Here is a 12,745-nt window from a genome sequence, read left to right as displayed (position 1 = left end):
TATCACATGCTTTCCATACAGTGTATATGACAGAGATATGCCATGCAGCAGAATGTTTAGAAATACTAGTATTTATGTCAGAACAGGACTTCTGTCACGTTAAACATGACTTGTTTGATTTTGTGCTGTCAAACATTTTATTGATGGCAGGTTTGAGAGAATGAACACAGTTTTCACTTAACATATTGTACCAATTTAATGTAATAGCAAGAAGTATTGAATTGAATGTCAATATAATACCTTGATGCTGGAAAGCACAACATCAAACTAGTTCTCTATATTACAAAATCCAGCCCACAGAGCCAGTGGTTATAAGAGTGGTATTAAAGCAGTGGAGCAGGGACAATGTTTCCACCGTCCCCACAATGGGGTCCACTCCCATCTTCAAACCCACCGGGTCACATCAAGCCTTGAATAAGCTCCCTTCCTAAAGCTTCTAGGGGTCTCAACCATGCGTCCAGAGCATCAATGGGAATAGTGTTCCTCCCCCCACAATGGCCAAATCAACTGTGGGAGCACATTCTCCTCCTCTTGCGTCCCTTTTATTCTCGCCCTGTTCAGACCTTGCTGGGGTTGAACAGAGGAGGGACGGAAGAGAAAAGGCACATGCCTTCACGTCTGCTTCGCACGCAAACAAAGGGAAAAATCAAATTGCTCAGACATGCACGCATGCGCACATGCTTGTATGAGCGCATGCTTGCACACAACCCACACTCACACACACCTCTTATACTACCAAGAGGGATAACAATGAGAATGTGTAAGGAGAAGGAAAATACTGAATAGTTTGGCACTTTGAGGAAAATCCCTTCAGTCCTTCAAATGACCAATAGGAGAAATGTCACGTAGTAGTGTACCCATGATGATTTTCAGCAGTCAGTGCCAGTTTGAGCATTGTGTGCAATGACAGGACACCCTTTTTATCTCAATGCACCCTGTTTGTAAAGGTAGGCCTATTGTAATAGCAACACAGGAAAAGGGAGGGCAAACAGTGATGATATCGTTCCAGTTACAAATTAAGACTGTTGGATCGCATCAAGCATTAATTAGCAAGGTTGCTGACAGAGTGCAGAGATGCTGCAGCCGTATCGGATTTCGCAGACGACTGGGTTGTGCTTTGAGGCAGAGAGAGGCCAGGTTACAAATAGACACTGCAAGCAAAGGCCATGGCAAGTGCACTCTGCAGTAAGAAACAATGAGATCCTGGGAGGCTGGGGGGACCCAGACAGAGATCGTGGATTATTCATTTCCACTCACCGGCTGAGACTGCAGCACGCAAACCGCTGGCCTCCCTCTGCTAACGGCTCAAACTGTCTGGTTAGCACAAGCACACATTTTCCCTCAAACCTGACCCCTCATGAACATAAGACTGGACTAAGGTCAATGGCAGATTCTCATCAGGGTGTTGTTGGACTGAAGCAAATTATCTGGCAGACTACAGTTTGTTGCCGACAACAAAACTGGCCACAGAAAACTCACATCAACCTAAACAAAAATCAATCCCAAGCACAAATTTGCATATTTTTGTAGACGTTGTAGAATAGCTGGGGAATGCTTTAATTTCCAACTAGAAATGTGCACTCAGTAGAAGAAGTTGTGAAGAGTTGAACCTCATTCAATGGTCCTTCCTTCACTCAAGATAGCGGCAAAAATAACAAAAACTGGAATTTATTCATCTCTCGTATCGTTTAGAGGATCATAACATCTGCCGATACTCCGGTTCAAATCTTTCCATGCAGGTCAGTATCTGGGCCACAACAAAGGCCAAAATGTGTCCCGCAACAGACTAGGCTTGTTTAAAGCCTAGCTGATATCCAGAAATGCATTTTGCCAGGTAGTTTGCTGTTGATTGGGCCCTATACCGGCCTGTTAAGAGGATTGAGGAGTAAGCTGTTAATGACGGCATAAAACTAAAGAAATCAGTAAAATATTGTTTTTTCTAAAAGTATTAAATCCCTGTAACCGTGAAAGCATACAGTCATAAATACGCACAAAAAACATGAGACGGATGAATCCAGTAGAATGTAAGATCAAATGTGGAAACACACACACACACACACACACACACACACACGTAGACACACACACAAGATCAAATGCATAATTTCCTCCAGGCTAATGCCAGAGATAATAAAATGAGGTGTACTGAGACGCAGGACCTCAATCAGGCTTCGGGGACTGTGTGAATGTAAAATGGCAACATTTATGTCAGCACTATGGGACAGCATAATCACAATCAGGTGACAAGGAAGCAGAGCTTTGTATTCTGGGTATAAAGAGACCACAGCGAATATTGAGAACAGGGCTGCCACAAATCACAGTGGCTCGAATCTATCATTATATTTACATAACAGAGATCAAAAGACACTCAATGTGGCTGCAGTCTTCTTAATATATAAACACTTTAAACTTGAAACATCTTAACAAAAATGCAATATGTTTTCTGCTCTCTCTGCATGCAGACAGCTTTGTTTTTCCTCAGTGTCCCCTGACCTAATTACCATGTGAATCCTGCTCAAGAAGGACACTTTAAAAGGCTAAAATCTCCCCCCTTCCCTTTCACATACCAGGCTCAGAGAATGTGTAAAAAGGGAGCAAAATCAAGATCAACGGTCATGTCTCAGCTAGCCATACACTGCCTCACAGCTGTTGCAAGAGTATCCTTTCTGGGTTTTTAAGGCGTGGAAATGCATTTTTGTTGTGAATGCATGAGGTGTTACAGCGCATAAATGAACTGAAGTCTGGTTCCCTATGAGCAGCGACAGATGTCCTGGAGTGCTTGTTTGACGTGCATGAAAAGCCAAGCAGCATGACACAGAATGACAGGCTAACAGCAGAAATATTGTGCTGTAGATGTCCTCCTTGGTTTTGGTTTGAGAAAAACTGCACCTTGAAACAGTCTCTCAACTCTGGGATACAAATTTTCTAATTGTATAGACCTGGAGATATGTGAAGAGTGTTACCTCAGACCAGAAATGGGAAGTAACGAAGTACAAAAGTTAACTACTGTACTCAAGTAGATTTTTCAGATATTTTTACTTTACTGCTTACACCCATGCCCATTTTTGTACTGTTGTTTGATTGTAATAAAGCATCAAAAGAGAAAAGTTGTCTTTGTCTGTGTTTTTACAGACACACCTGGGGCCAATGTGGAAACCAGAATCAGCTTTAAATACAGCCCTAATCTATTCCTCACTAACAAGTTTCAAATAATTCACTGAAGTTACCGTTATTATTGTTTGCGTCATCAATACCAAATTGAATCTAATTGGATGGGAATATACACACACTTCTCCCAGAATCACAATGGAATTTGTATCTTGCTACTCGGTCAGAATCTTAACAACCTGGAGTTATAAATAAGCTGTATGTTGTAGGCCTATTGGCAGACATCCATTTTAAATGTAGTTAAAGGCGTATAAAGAATAAAGAATGGAGAATCTTTTTTCCATGTCCACTGAAGATTCTCAGCGTGCTCTCTAGTAACATCTGTCTGTTCCAGGGAGCTTTGTCATTCGCAAGGCTACTTTTAATTTTACACTTTAAGTAAACTTCCAAGCCTGTATTTTGTGACTTTTCCTTGAGTAAAGAAGTTAAATCAGTACTTCTGCTTTTACCAGAGTGTTTTTTAACACAAGTATCTGTAGTTCTACTTGCGTACGGAAATTGAATACTTTTCCCATCTCTGCCTCAGACCAGACCAAATCATATGTTATCTTTATCCGTTATCTTTTCAGACACAAACACACACATACACACACACACACACACACACACATACACACATATACACACATCAACACTCACACATAATGGAGTTCAGGTCATACTGAACATGGTGTTGTTTTCTTTTTTTCTTAGAGAGGTAATATCAGATGGAGGAGAGGAGAGATCCAGTTCTCCAGACATTAAACTTTCATATCCGTTTGTCCCCTCTCAAATGATGCCCGACAATAGGAATAATCCACGTGGCAAAGTTTAAATATGCGTCATTAAAATTTTGATGAAGAAGCTGCCGGCTCATCGAGTACTCCACATCTACCATATTAGTTAATGAAAATGAATTATTTATGTTGACATCAGATGCCACGAAGATACAGACTTATACGTATAATCCAAAACACTTTCACTGTAACGACATTAGACATCAAGGAGAGACGGAGCAATAGAAAGCAGGTGACAGTGAACAGAGAGGTTTAAGAGGAGTTGGGGTGGGGGGGGGGGGGGGGGGGGGGGGGGGGGGGGGGATTGTCATTCCAGTTTTGTGTTTTGGAGTTTTAAATCTCTTTTGCTCTGCTGGTCTGGTTCCCCCCACCAGGGCCTGTCAAGAGCCCTCATAAGTTCATCAAAGATGAAAACCTGTTTTCCATTTGAAAGGACTGACCCAGGATACTAAAACAGTTCTTCAAATAATAAAGGCATTAATCATCCATTAGACAAGCGTGGGCCAGATAAAACATGTAGGAATATATGAATATCAATCAAAAGAGGGATAAGATATGGGACTTTCACACGTGTTGATGAGCATAATAAAGAGTCGTGCCAACTGCTGTTTTGAATTCCAGACAGGGAGAATTAGGATGTTTATGAAAACACAACAGAATAAAACAGGATGATGTGCTATGGTTGTGTGCAATTATTAGTCTACTGGAGGAATACTACTGTAGCAAAGTAACATGAATATTTGATTCATTGGTTTACTAATTATAGTTATCAAAGGATTTTGGGACAGCAACATAAACATTTTCTGCCCGTGTCATGTTTTAACAAGAAGCAAAGTGGTTTAAAAAAAAAAGAAAAAAGAAAAGAAGCTGAACTGCAAAACAAACTAATTATGTCATCTGGCAAATTTCTCTTTGAGAGTCATTTGAGTGTCGAAGACTTCTGAACCACTGAGGCTTGATAAAATGAAAACCAGCAATCTCTAAAAAAGCTTGTAAAAGCCCCAGTGGTGGTGGTTATTGGTGGTGCAAAATGGCTTTAAGGTGAATAAGGTGTTTTGATTAATTTAGTCGAGTGAATGTGATACCTGTAAGCCTTGAAAATGGTTATGGACTAAATGTCTCTGACAGCTTTTCCCAGTAAACCGCCTGCAGATAAAAGCCTGTTCAAAAGTGCTTGACATTATCACCTGAAGTAAAAATTTAAAGAAATCATACATCAATTAAAGCAATGTCCTTTTTATGTCTTCATTTGTCCAAACTTGAAGGGGTGCTGCACCTTTGCTCCAGCATACAGACAAGCGGGTCTGCTGAACTCTGTGTTCACTTGGAGAGCAGAGTGGATGGTCTAGCTCAGGGTGCGCTAACGTTTAGAGACTGAGCTGGGACCCCTACTACTAATATTGTAAAAAAGTTGCATATTAAACTGGGCCTACAATAAAGTGTAGGGCGACCTAAAACCTTTATACCTAGCTTTTAAGTGCATATAATAGAATACTAACCTATTAAAATAATAGTCAGCATGATTTTACAAACAACCTTTTAATGTTAAACATACAGTGAATCCTTTCTGTATCTGTGGATGGTTATATTTGTTACCACCTAGGTAAATGTATCATCAATGGGGATTTATATTTGCTAATAATATATTGGATTCATGTTAAGGAAATTTCATTTCTGAAAAAAAACGTTCAAATGTTAAGAATAATTTAGAGGCCCACCTGCAGTGACTCTGGTCTCTGGTCTAGCACACGATGCACCAAACTTGGCAAGGTGTTATCACAGCTGTACAGTGCTACTCAACACTGCCCTCTGTTGCTCTGCAACACTACAGCCAGTCTCCCTCTCCAACAATGCATTTCAGAATAACTAACTTAAGATGGAAGTGTCCTATCATATCAAACTGTATTTGTTTGTTCGACATCCTGACTCTGCGAAGCATTCTGCTGGACACTTATCCCTCTTTAGAATTAAATATAAAACAGATCAGAAATGCCTCTAGGAAATTAGGAAGCAATTCATCCATGTGACAAGCTCATGAATAATGACTTTCTGCGCTGATTTTTGTGTATTTTCATGCAGAATTAGTCGCACGAACGTTTACTTGGATTTGGAAAGAATAAAAGTATGTTAAACATTCGGAATGTGCGAAAACGGTTGGGCATTCCGCGCGTAAAAGCCAATTTGCTAATTGGAATTGATAAGCAATGAAGCCATTATGAGCAGTCTTTTAGGCGGACAACAAAATTCATAGGCCTAAGCAAAGTTGGAAAGAGGACGACAAGATGCTTCACCACATATGTGCGAGCCAAATAAGGTTACCACTTGGGATATAGATTATTTGAGAATAAAAACTGCAAGTGAGACGCACAATACTTAGAAAATCCACTTTCCTGAGAAATCATATCAATGAAGTTTCCCCTGAAGATTATTTTCTGAAGTTCACATCTCGTCTGGATCGGGACTACAGGGCAGCGTGCAGTACAAAGTAAGTTTGAGACCGCGATAATGTGGCAGGCACAGGCAGCTCCAGCAGTCCACAAATGCTCCTCTGATCCCGGGATGAAACGTGAGTGGAAAGTAAAACTGGCGTGGCATAAAGGGAACTGCTAACTGCTCTGAATAACACATGATATCAACGGTCACATCATCTCGCCTAAAACAGCCAAACTGGGTAAAAGCGCAGAAAAGTGTTTATCATTGAGACTATAGGCTACAAAATGAAAACGCCACATTGCTCACAAACACTGCTCTGACAGAAAAATCGTCCAGAGAAAGAAAAACGCACCCCACAGCATGGCTGTACATCTTACGAGCAGCCAATCCATTATTGATGGAGGATTATTTCATTTCATTTTATCTAAGCAAGTTACTCAAGCTAAAGCAGGCTATTGTGTCCAAATCCAGCAGCCCGATCAAAGTCGAGCTACATCCATTTCGCCTGTAGGCTACCGTGTCAATCTAAATCGGGATTTAAGCTGGGAACTGGTGCACAACACACCTTAAAAGTGCTTTTCTACCATTCATTCGTGTGTTTTTGCCAAAGAAAAGAAAGAAAAAGTGATTTTCCTTTTACCTTAGAAGATGTTTGTATTCCCAACGTTGATGGCAATGCCAGACAGAAATAAGGAGAGGAAATCGGACTTGCACTCTAAGCAGGAGAGACAGAATCAAGACGGGTTCTAGTGTTGTGTCCTCAGCCGCTGTGTGCGTCCCTCTCCGAGCGACCTGCAGCAGACAACTGCGCTCTATCTCCTTGAGCGTCGGACTATACCACCGGGTTGAGGGGGGACAGGGGGGACAGGGGGGTTGGGGTGGGGGGGATGAGGTACGATAGCAAGCAAATACTGGGACTAGTTGCAAGCGCAATAGGGAGGAAGTGCGCACGGACACCCCCGGAGAGCTTGAGGAGTGTCGCAACAGCGCGTCCGTCCAGAGCAAAGGCAGGCAGTGTTTGAGAGTGAATCACAGCGTGGACCTGGGAGAGACAAAAAGGCTTCTGGGAAAGATCTGCCCTGCATGTTGTTGTCTGGGACTCCAGAGTAGGCCTACCTGGTGTGTGTCCGTGTGCGGGGGTTACCTGGCAATACAACTCCAACACAACTCCACTGGGAATTGAAATGTTTTCTTTGCTGCTGTGTTGAAACAGTAAACACGTTGTAGCATGGACCAAAGTAATTCTATTCAGTCAGATGAAGGCTGAGAAAAATAGTAGCCAATGAGCCAGAGTCTATTCAAAAAATGAATAAGGCTGATTAGACCGTTGTAGCCTATGTCTTTTGTATCTCATGTTTATGTTGCAAAGTAATTGATGCATGGGCAAACTAAAGTGAACTGAATGAGTAGGTTAATTTAACCTTCTAACACTGATCCTGTCAAAGATGACAGATCTACACATTCCCTGTGTGGCATTTTCATCAGATTGCCTCAAGACCTCATGCTAGCCTTCCCATAAAGCATTTGAACACATACAATTCATTGTGATACTTTCGTTGAATTTTTGAGTGATTTATTCAACTTGGTGACACTTTTTTTGTTTAAGGTCAAAACTGACCGCCATAGGACATCACCATACATACACTCCTACAACTTGCCTGTGCCTGAAGGACACACACGTACACACACACACACACACACACACACACACGCACGCGCGCACATACACACACACACACACACACACACACACACACACATGCACACAATTAATGTTGTCACCACCAATATTCCCACACACATGCATGCACCCACACAGACACACACCCACCCACCCACACACACACCCACACACACAATTAATGTTGTCATGTTGCCATTTGTGCATGTGTACCACAAATATTCGCACACACATGCATGCACACACACCGAAACACCCCCCCCCACACACACACACACACCCCACACACACATATACACACACCGAAACACACACACACCGAAACACACACACACACACACACACACACACACACACACACACACACATTTAACTATAATCAAACCAAATTTTCTAAAGCAACGGGCATCGAATTAATAAAGAGCAAGGCTAATTTAGAGCCATTCAATCACGAGCCAATTTCCTAATTAACCTCTTGTGTAATTAATTGTCTTGGAATATGGCTGCCTTATTCTGAGCAAAACAAAATCATGTAGACTAGGCATACTCACACTTATACCTATGCAAATAACATGAAAGTGGTATCTGGCCAGTTGGAGGCGGCATGTCAAACACCTTCCGCCGAATATCCTTCAATAACTACATTTCCCATGGAGCATTGCGCCGTGCCCAAGAATCCATGGAAAAACCTATTGCGCCTGCGTATCCAGACGTGGCAACGGCATCATGGCCTCTTGGAACCGCCACGGGAGTCGAATGAGAGAGGCGAAAATGTTCATGTTGGTGTTGCTGGTGAGTCAAATAAACCTCGCCTGTGTGTAAACTGCTATGGTTTTTCTGTCACATTCTTGCACATAGCGAAGGGTGTTTGTGTCCGTTAAAGAATTCAGGAAACAAAATCTCTTATCACCGCGTCTCACAGATAGCCTGTCCGTGCAGGGGGTAAAGTTGACAGCCCTGGACTGAACTTGGTGCTCACTAGCTAGTAATGATGCGGGTGGTATGCGGTTGTTGTTGTTGTTGTTGTTGCTGCTGCACAGGTAACGTTAAGATTACTGGATTTAAAGGTAGGTTATGTGTAGCAAAGTAAACAGTCCACACAGAGCGGTTTCTGGTAACACGGGGTTCCTCCCCTGTGTGTGAGTCGTACCTAGGGAGTACCAGGGAATACCAGACCTGATGAGCGGACTTTTTTTCTCTGGCTTAGCCTACACTCTCATGTTCGAAAGGTTTTCCGGTTGTTAGTTTCATTCATGCAGTAGCTCAGCTATGTTATTGTTATTATTAATACAGCATGACTCTTAATCAGTGAAGCTCATCTGTTCAGTCTTCCGAGTTTGTAAAGGGAACTGAAAGTTCAAAAGTGTGTGACTTTCACAAACGTTTTGGCCACATTCTGGTGGGTGTGAGCTAGCCACTGTATATTGGTCATGTGTATGACAGAAGTTCCCTTTGGAGGAAGTACGTTATCCTTCTATGTCATGTGACTGTTGAAACTACTCTGGTTAGGCACTATAAACTACCTCAATGGTTGAAAAAATGTTGTCACTTGTAGAATATGGGTTAGAGCAGTGCTTGTAACAATTAATTGTATTACATATTAAACTAACATAAAATCTGTCTATTTAATCTAATCTAATCTAAATCTAGACATTGTCAGAATGGCAATCCATTTCCCCAGGGTTCAAGGTGACATCTTGAAATTGCTTCAGTCCAAAACCCATGAGTTTTCCATTGCAGTGAACGGTAGTAAAATTACTATGTAGGTCTATGGTTAATATTCTAAACACAAGGGGTATCGTATGTAGCTATTCCTGGAGCTTTCAACTGTATTCATCAGCCTTTCTCCCAAGAAGAGGACATTTTGTTCACATTCAAGTGTATAAGAGCAATTCAAAGTGATTTTCATAGTGATGATAATGCATTTAAAGTTATGACATACACTCAGTTGCCAAATTATTAGATATGTTTAGCAGAAAGAGAGTCTAATGCAACAGTCCTGCAAGAAATCCTACCTTTGTGTAGCTAGGTGTATCTAATAAACTGGCAACTGAGTATAAAAGCAGACTGCTTCCTGCTCTGCTTCCTGTTGCATGGCACACTTTGCAAACAAGGGTGGATTTTGGGTGTGTACAGTGCACTCTGTAACAGAAACACTATTTTGAAAGTTCGGCAATGTGCCTCAGGTTATTGGCCCTGAAATTAAATTGTGACTATATGGTAAAAATTTAGCTGTGTTGTACACAACAGATGTACAGTGTAGGATTTGAAGCTCTTCTACCCACAGTACCCCAATTTTAAGGGACCAGAATTTCTTGGATAAAATAAGAAAAGTCATCCTATTAATATTTGGTACTTAATCCTTTACAGTCAAACACAAGATTTGTAACATTTAGTTGATTAATTAAGTTAACAGTAGAGTAGACTATCCAGAAAAGACACAATTGTTAATTTAAGTTAATTTCTAAGCAAAACAATGCCCAATGGTAGCTTCCGTCTTGATGTGAGGATTTTCTGTTTTATTTCATTGTAGGATTTTTTTGATGCACTATTTCACTGTTTTAGACACTATAGACTATCGGGAATGGAAAATAATTATTTGTGTGTGTTACTGTTGGGTGTATGAAGGTGATTCCACAAGAGAAGGGATTAACCGCTGCAGCACTTTGTTAGAGGGCAGCTGTCAGGGTGGTAGAGGCCTGTCAAAACAATTTAATCAAACTTTCTCCACAGACACACAAAAAATAATAATGTATTACTTACCCATGGCTGCTAAACTCAAAACCTTTCTCCCTTTTTTTGTGTGAAAGAATGATCAATATGTCTGAGTGACCCTACCTGTTTTGAGCAACTTTATGTGTACATATTTGCAGAATAAACACAGTTAGCAGCCATCGGGGGAGTGGCCTATATGGATTTTTCCCCCATAAAGTATATTACCTCCTGATCCCTGCTTATCTGAAAGATACGGTTTGGTTTATTTTCCTTATTGATTAATGTTAAGATTTTTATCTTAATAATCAAATTACCAATTTGCCCAACCAGTCCAAAATCGAAAGCATTTATAATTTGAAATGATATAAAACAGAAAAAAGGAGCTAATTCTTTTGGGATAAATGACAAATGAAAAATCCGCTCCGTAAACCCCTGTCTGCTCACGTGCCAGCCAGAGTTGTTCCTTGCATTGCGCAGCTTAGTTTCAAGAAATAGACAGTCACAGGGGAACGGGAGGAACATTCAACAGATAGCAGTCAGTTATCAGTCTCAAGGTTTGCAAGTTTACCAGAAAACGCAACATTTTGTCCCGTCTGTTGTTTTTCAGACAACAGCGGTGACCAGTGCTAGTCGGTGCTAGTTAGCAACCGTTAGCTGTTAGCTCCTCTAGGACGCGCCGGTGCTAATTTCATCGCATCCGCTGCAATGTTGTTATAGGGATATGGTTTAATTTTGCGTTACATGACCCATTTCTTCTGTAAAGCCGTGTCTGTGTTTGGATCTCTCCTCTACTCCCTCTCGTCTTACTCTCTGCGCAGTCCTGCCATGCAGCGGCCGGCGGTCCACACTTCTGACATTTGTCTACAGTTTTAATCTTTAATTAACACAGCTGTATATGTATGAGGGCCAAACCTGTATTTGTCCCAGTGTTTCCGCGGGTAACTGCTATTGCGGAGCCCACGGCGAAGAACACAGAAGAAGTTATTGAATGCAACTAACTTCAGTTGGTAGAGTAACAGCGTGTGAGACAGAGCCTGTTGGACCTGCAAGACATGTGACCCATGACCAGAATATCATACTTCATAAAAATGCAGCGCAGTGTATATCGTATAACGTGTGTATCCGCCATTCGACCCTTGCTGGACCCGTTTATAATGAGTCAGCCGTCTCTCTGTGAGTACAACCATCGCACTCGAAAAACTTAAAATCAACAAATAATCGCGAGAAAATTCGTGATCGCAATATTGATCAAAATAATTGTGATTATCATTATGGCCATACTCGTGCAGCCCTACTTGAGGTCATTGACAAGATCCTCCCGTGTAGCTTGGGTTGATTCCTCACCCATGATCATTACAACTCCACAAGGTGAGATCTTGGAGATCTTGGAGCCCCAGGCCGAGGGAGATTGACAGTTCTTTTGTGTTTCTTCCATTTGCGAATAATCGCTCCAACTGTTGTCACCTTTTCGCCAAGCTGCTTGACAATGTTCTTGTAGCCCATTCCAGACTTGTGTAGGTCTACAATCTTGTCCCTGACATCCTTGGAGAGTTCTTTGGCCATGGTGGAGAGTTTGGAATGTGACTGACCGCTTCTGTGGACAGGTGTCTTTCATACAGGTAACAAACTGAGGTTAGGAGCACTCCCTTTAAGAGTGTGCTTCTAATCTCAGCTCGTTACAAGTATAAAAGACACCTGGGAGCCAGAAATCTTTCTGACTGAGAGGGGGTCAAATACTTATTTCCCTCATTAAAATGCAAATCAATTTATAACATTTTTGACATGCATTTTTCTGGATTTTGTTGTTGTTATTCTCTCACTGTTCAACTAAATCTACCATTAAAATAATAGATAAACTGATAGTTTCAGTGGGCAAATGTACAAAATCGTTAAGGGATCAAATTAATTTTTTCCCTGACAGCATATTCTCAAAAGTTGATCTTTTGAGAATATGCAGTTTTGACTAATGATT

At 41.3% G+C, this 12,745-nt stretch overlaps 2 protein-coding genes across 5 annotated transcripts in view; one reads left to right on the top strand and one right to left on the bottom strand.

Annotated features, from left to right (window-relative positions):
• Positions 1-7,389, bottom strand: part of sema5ba (sema domain, seven thrombospondin repeats (type 1 and type 1-like), transmembrane domain (TM) and short cytoplasmic domain, (semaphorin) 5Ba) — a 159,053-nt gene extending 151,664 nt beyond the window's left edge. For 2 of the 4 annotated variants that reach the window (XM_034884969.1, XM_034884968.1), the window contains exon 1: positions 7,018-7,389. The gene's annotated coding sequence lies outside the window, so the exon portion shown is untranslated. The remainder of the gene's footprint in view (positions 1-7,017) is intronic. The other 2 variants (XM_034884967.1, XM_034884970.1) reach the window with 1 other exon arrangement.
• A 1,361-nt stretch (positions 7,390-8,750) lies between these two features.
• The window catches only part of pdia5 (protein disulfide isomerase family A, member 5), a 50,218-nt gene continuing 46,223 nt past the window's right edge, over positions 8,751-12,745 (top strand). The window contains exon 1 of the mRNA XM_034884993.1: positions 8,751-8,850. Coding sequence (XP_034740884.1) covers positions 8,785-8,850 — 66 coding nt within the window. The 5' untranslated portion in view covers positions 8,751-8,784. The remainder of the gene's footprint in view (positions 8,851-12,745) is intronic.

This window comes from Etheostoma cragini, chromosome 11, assembly GCF_013103735.1.
Source record: "Etheostoma cragini isolate CJK2018 chromosome 11, CSU_Ecrag_1.0, whole genome shotgun sequence".
NCBI classification, from domain to species: Eukaryota; Metazoa; Chordata; class Actinopteri; order Perciformes; family Percidae; genus Etheostoma; species Etheostoma cragini.
Note: the sequence above shows the minus strand (reverse complement) of the source record. Positions and strands in the feature narration are given on the sequence as shown.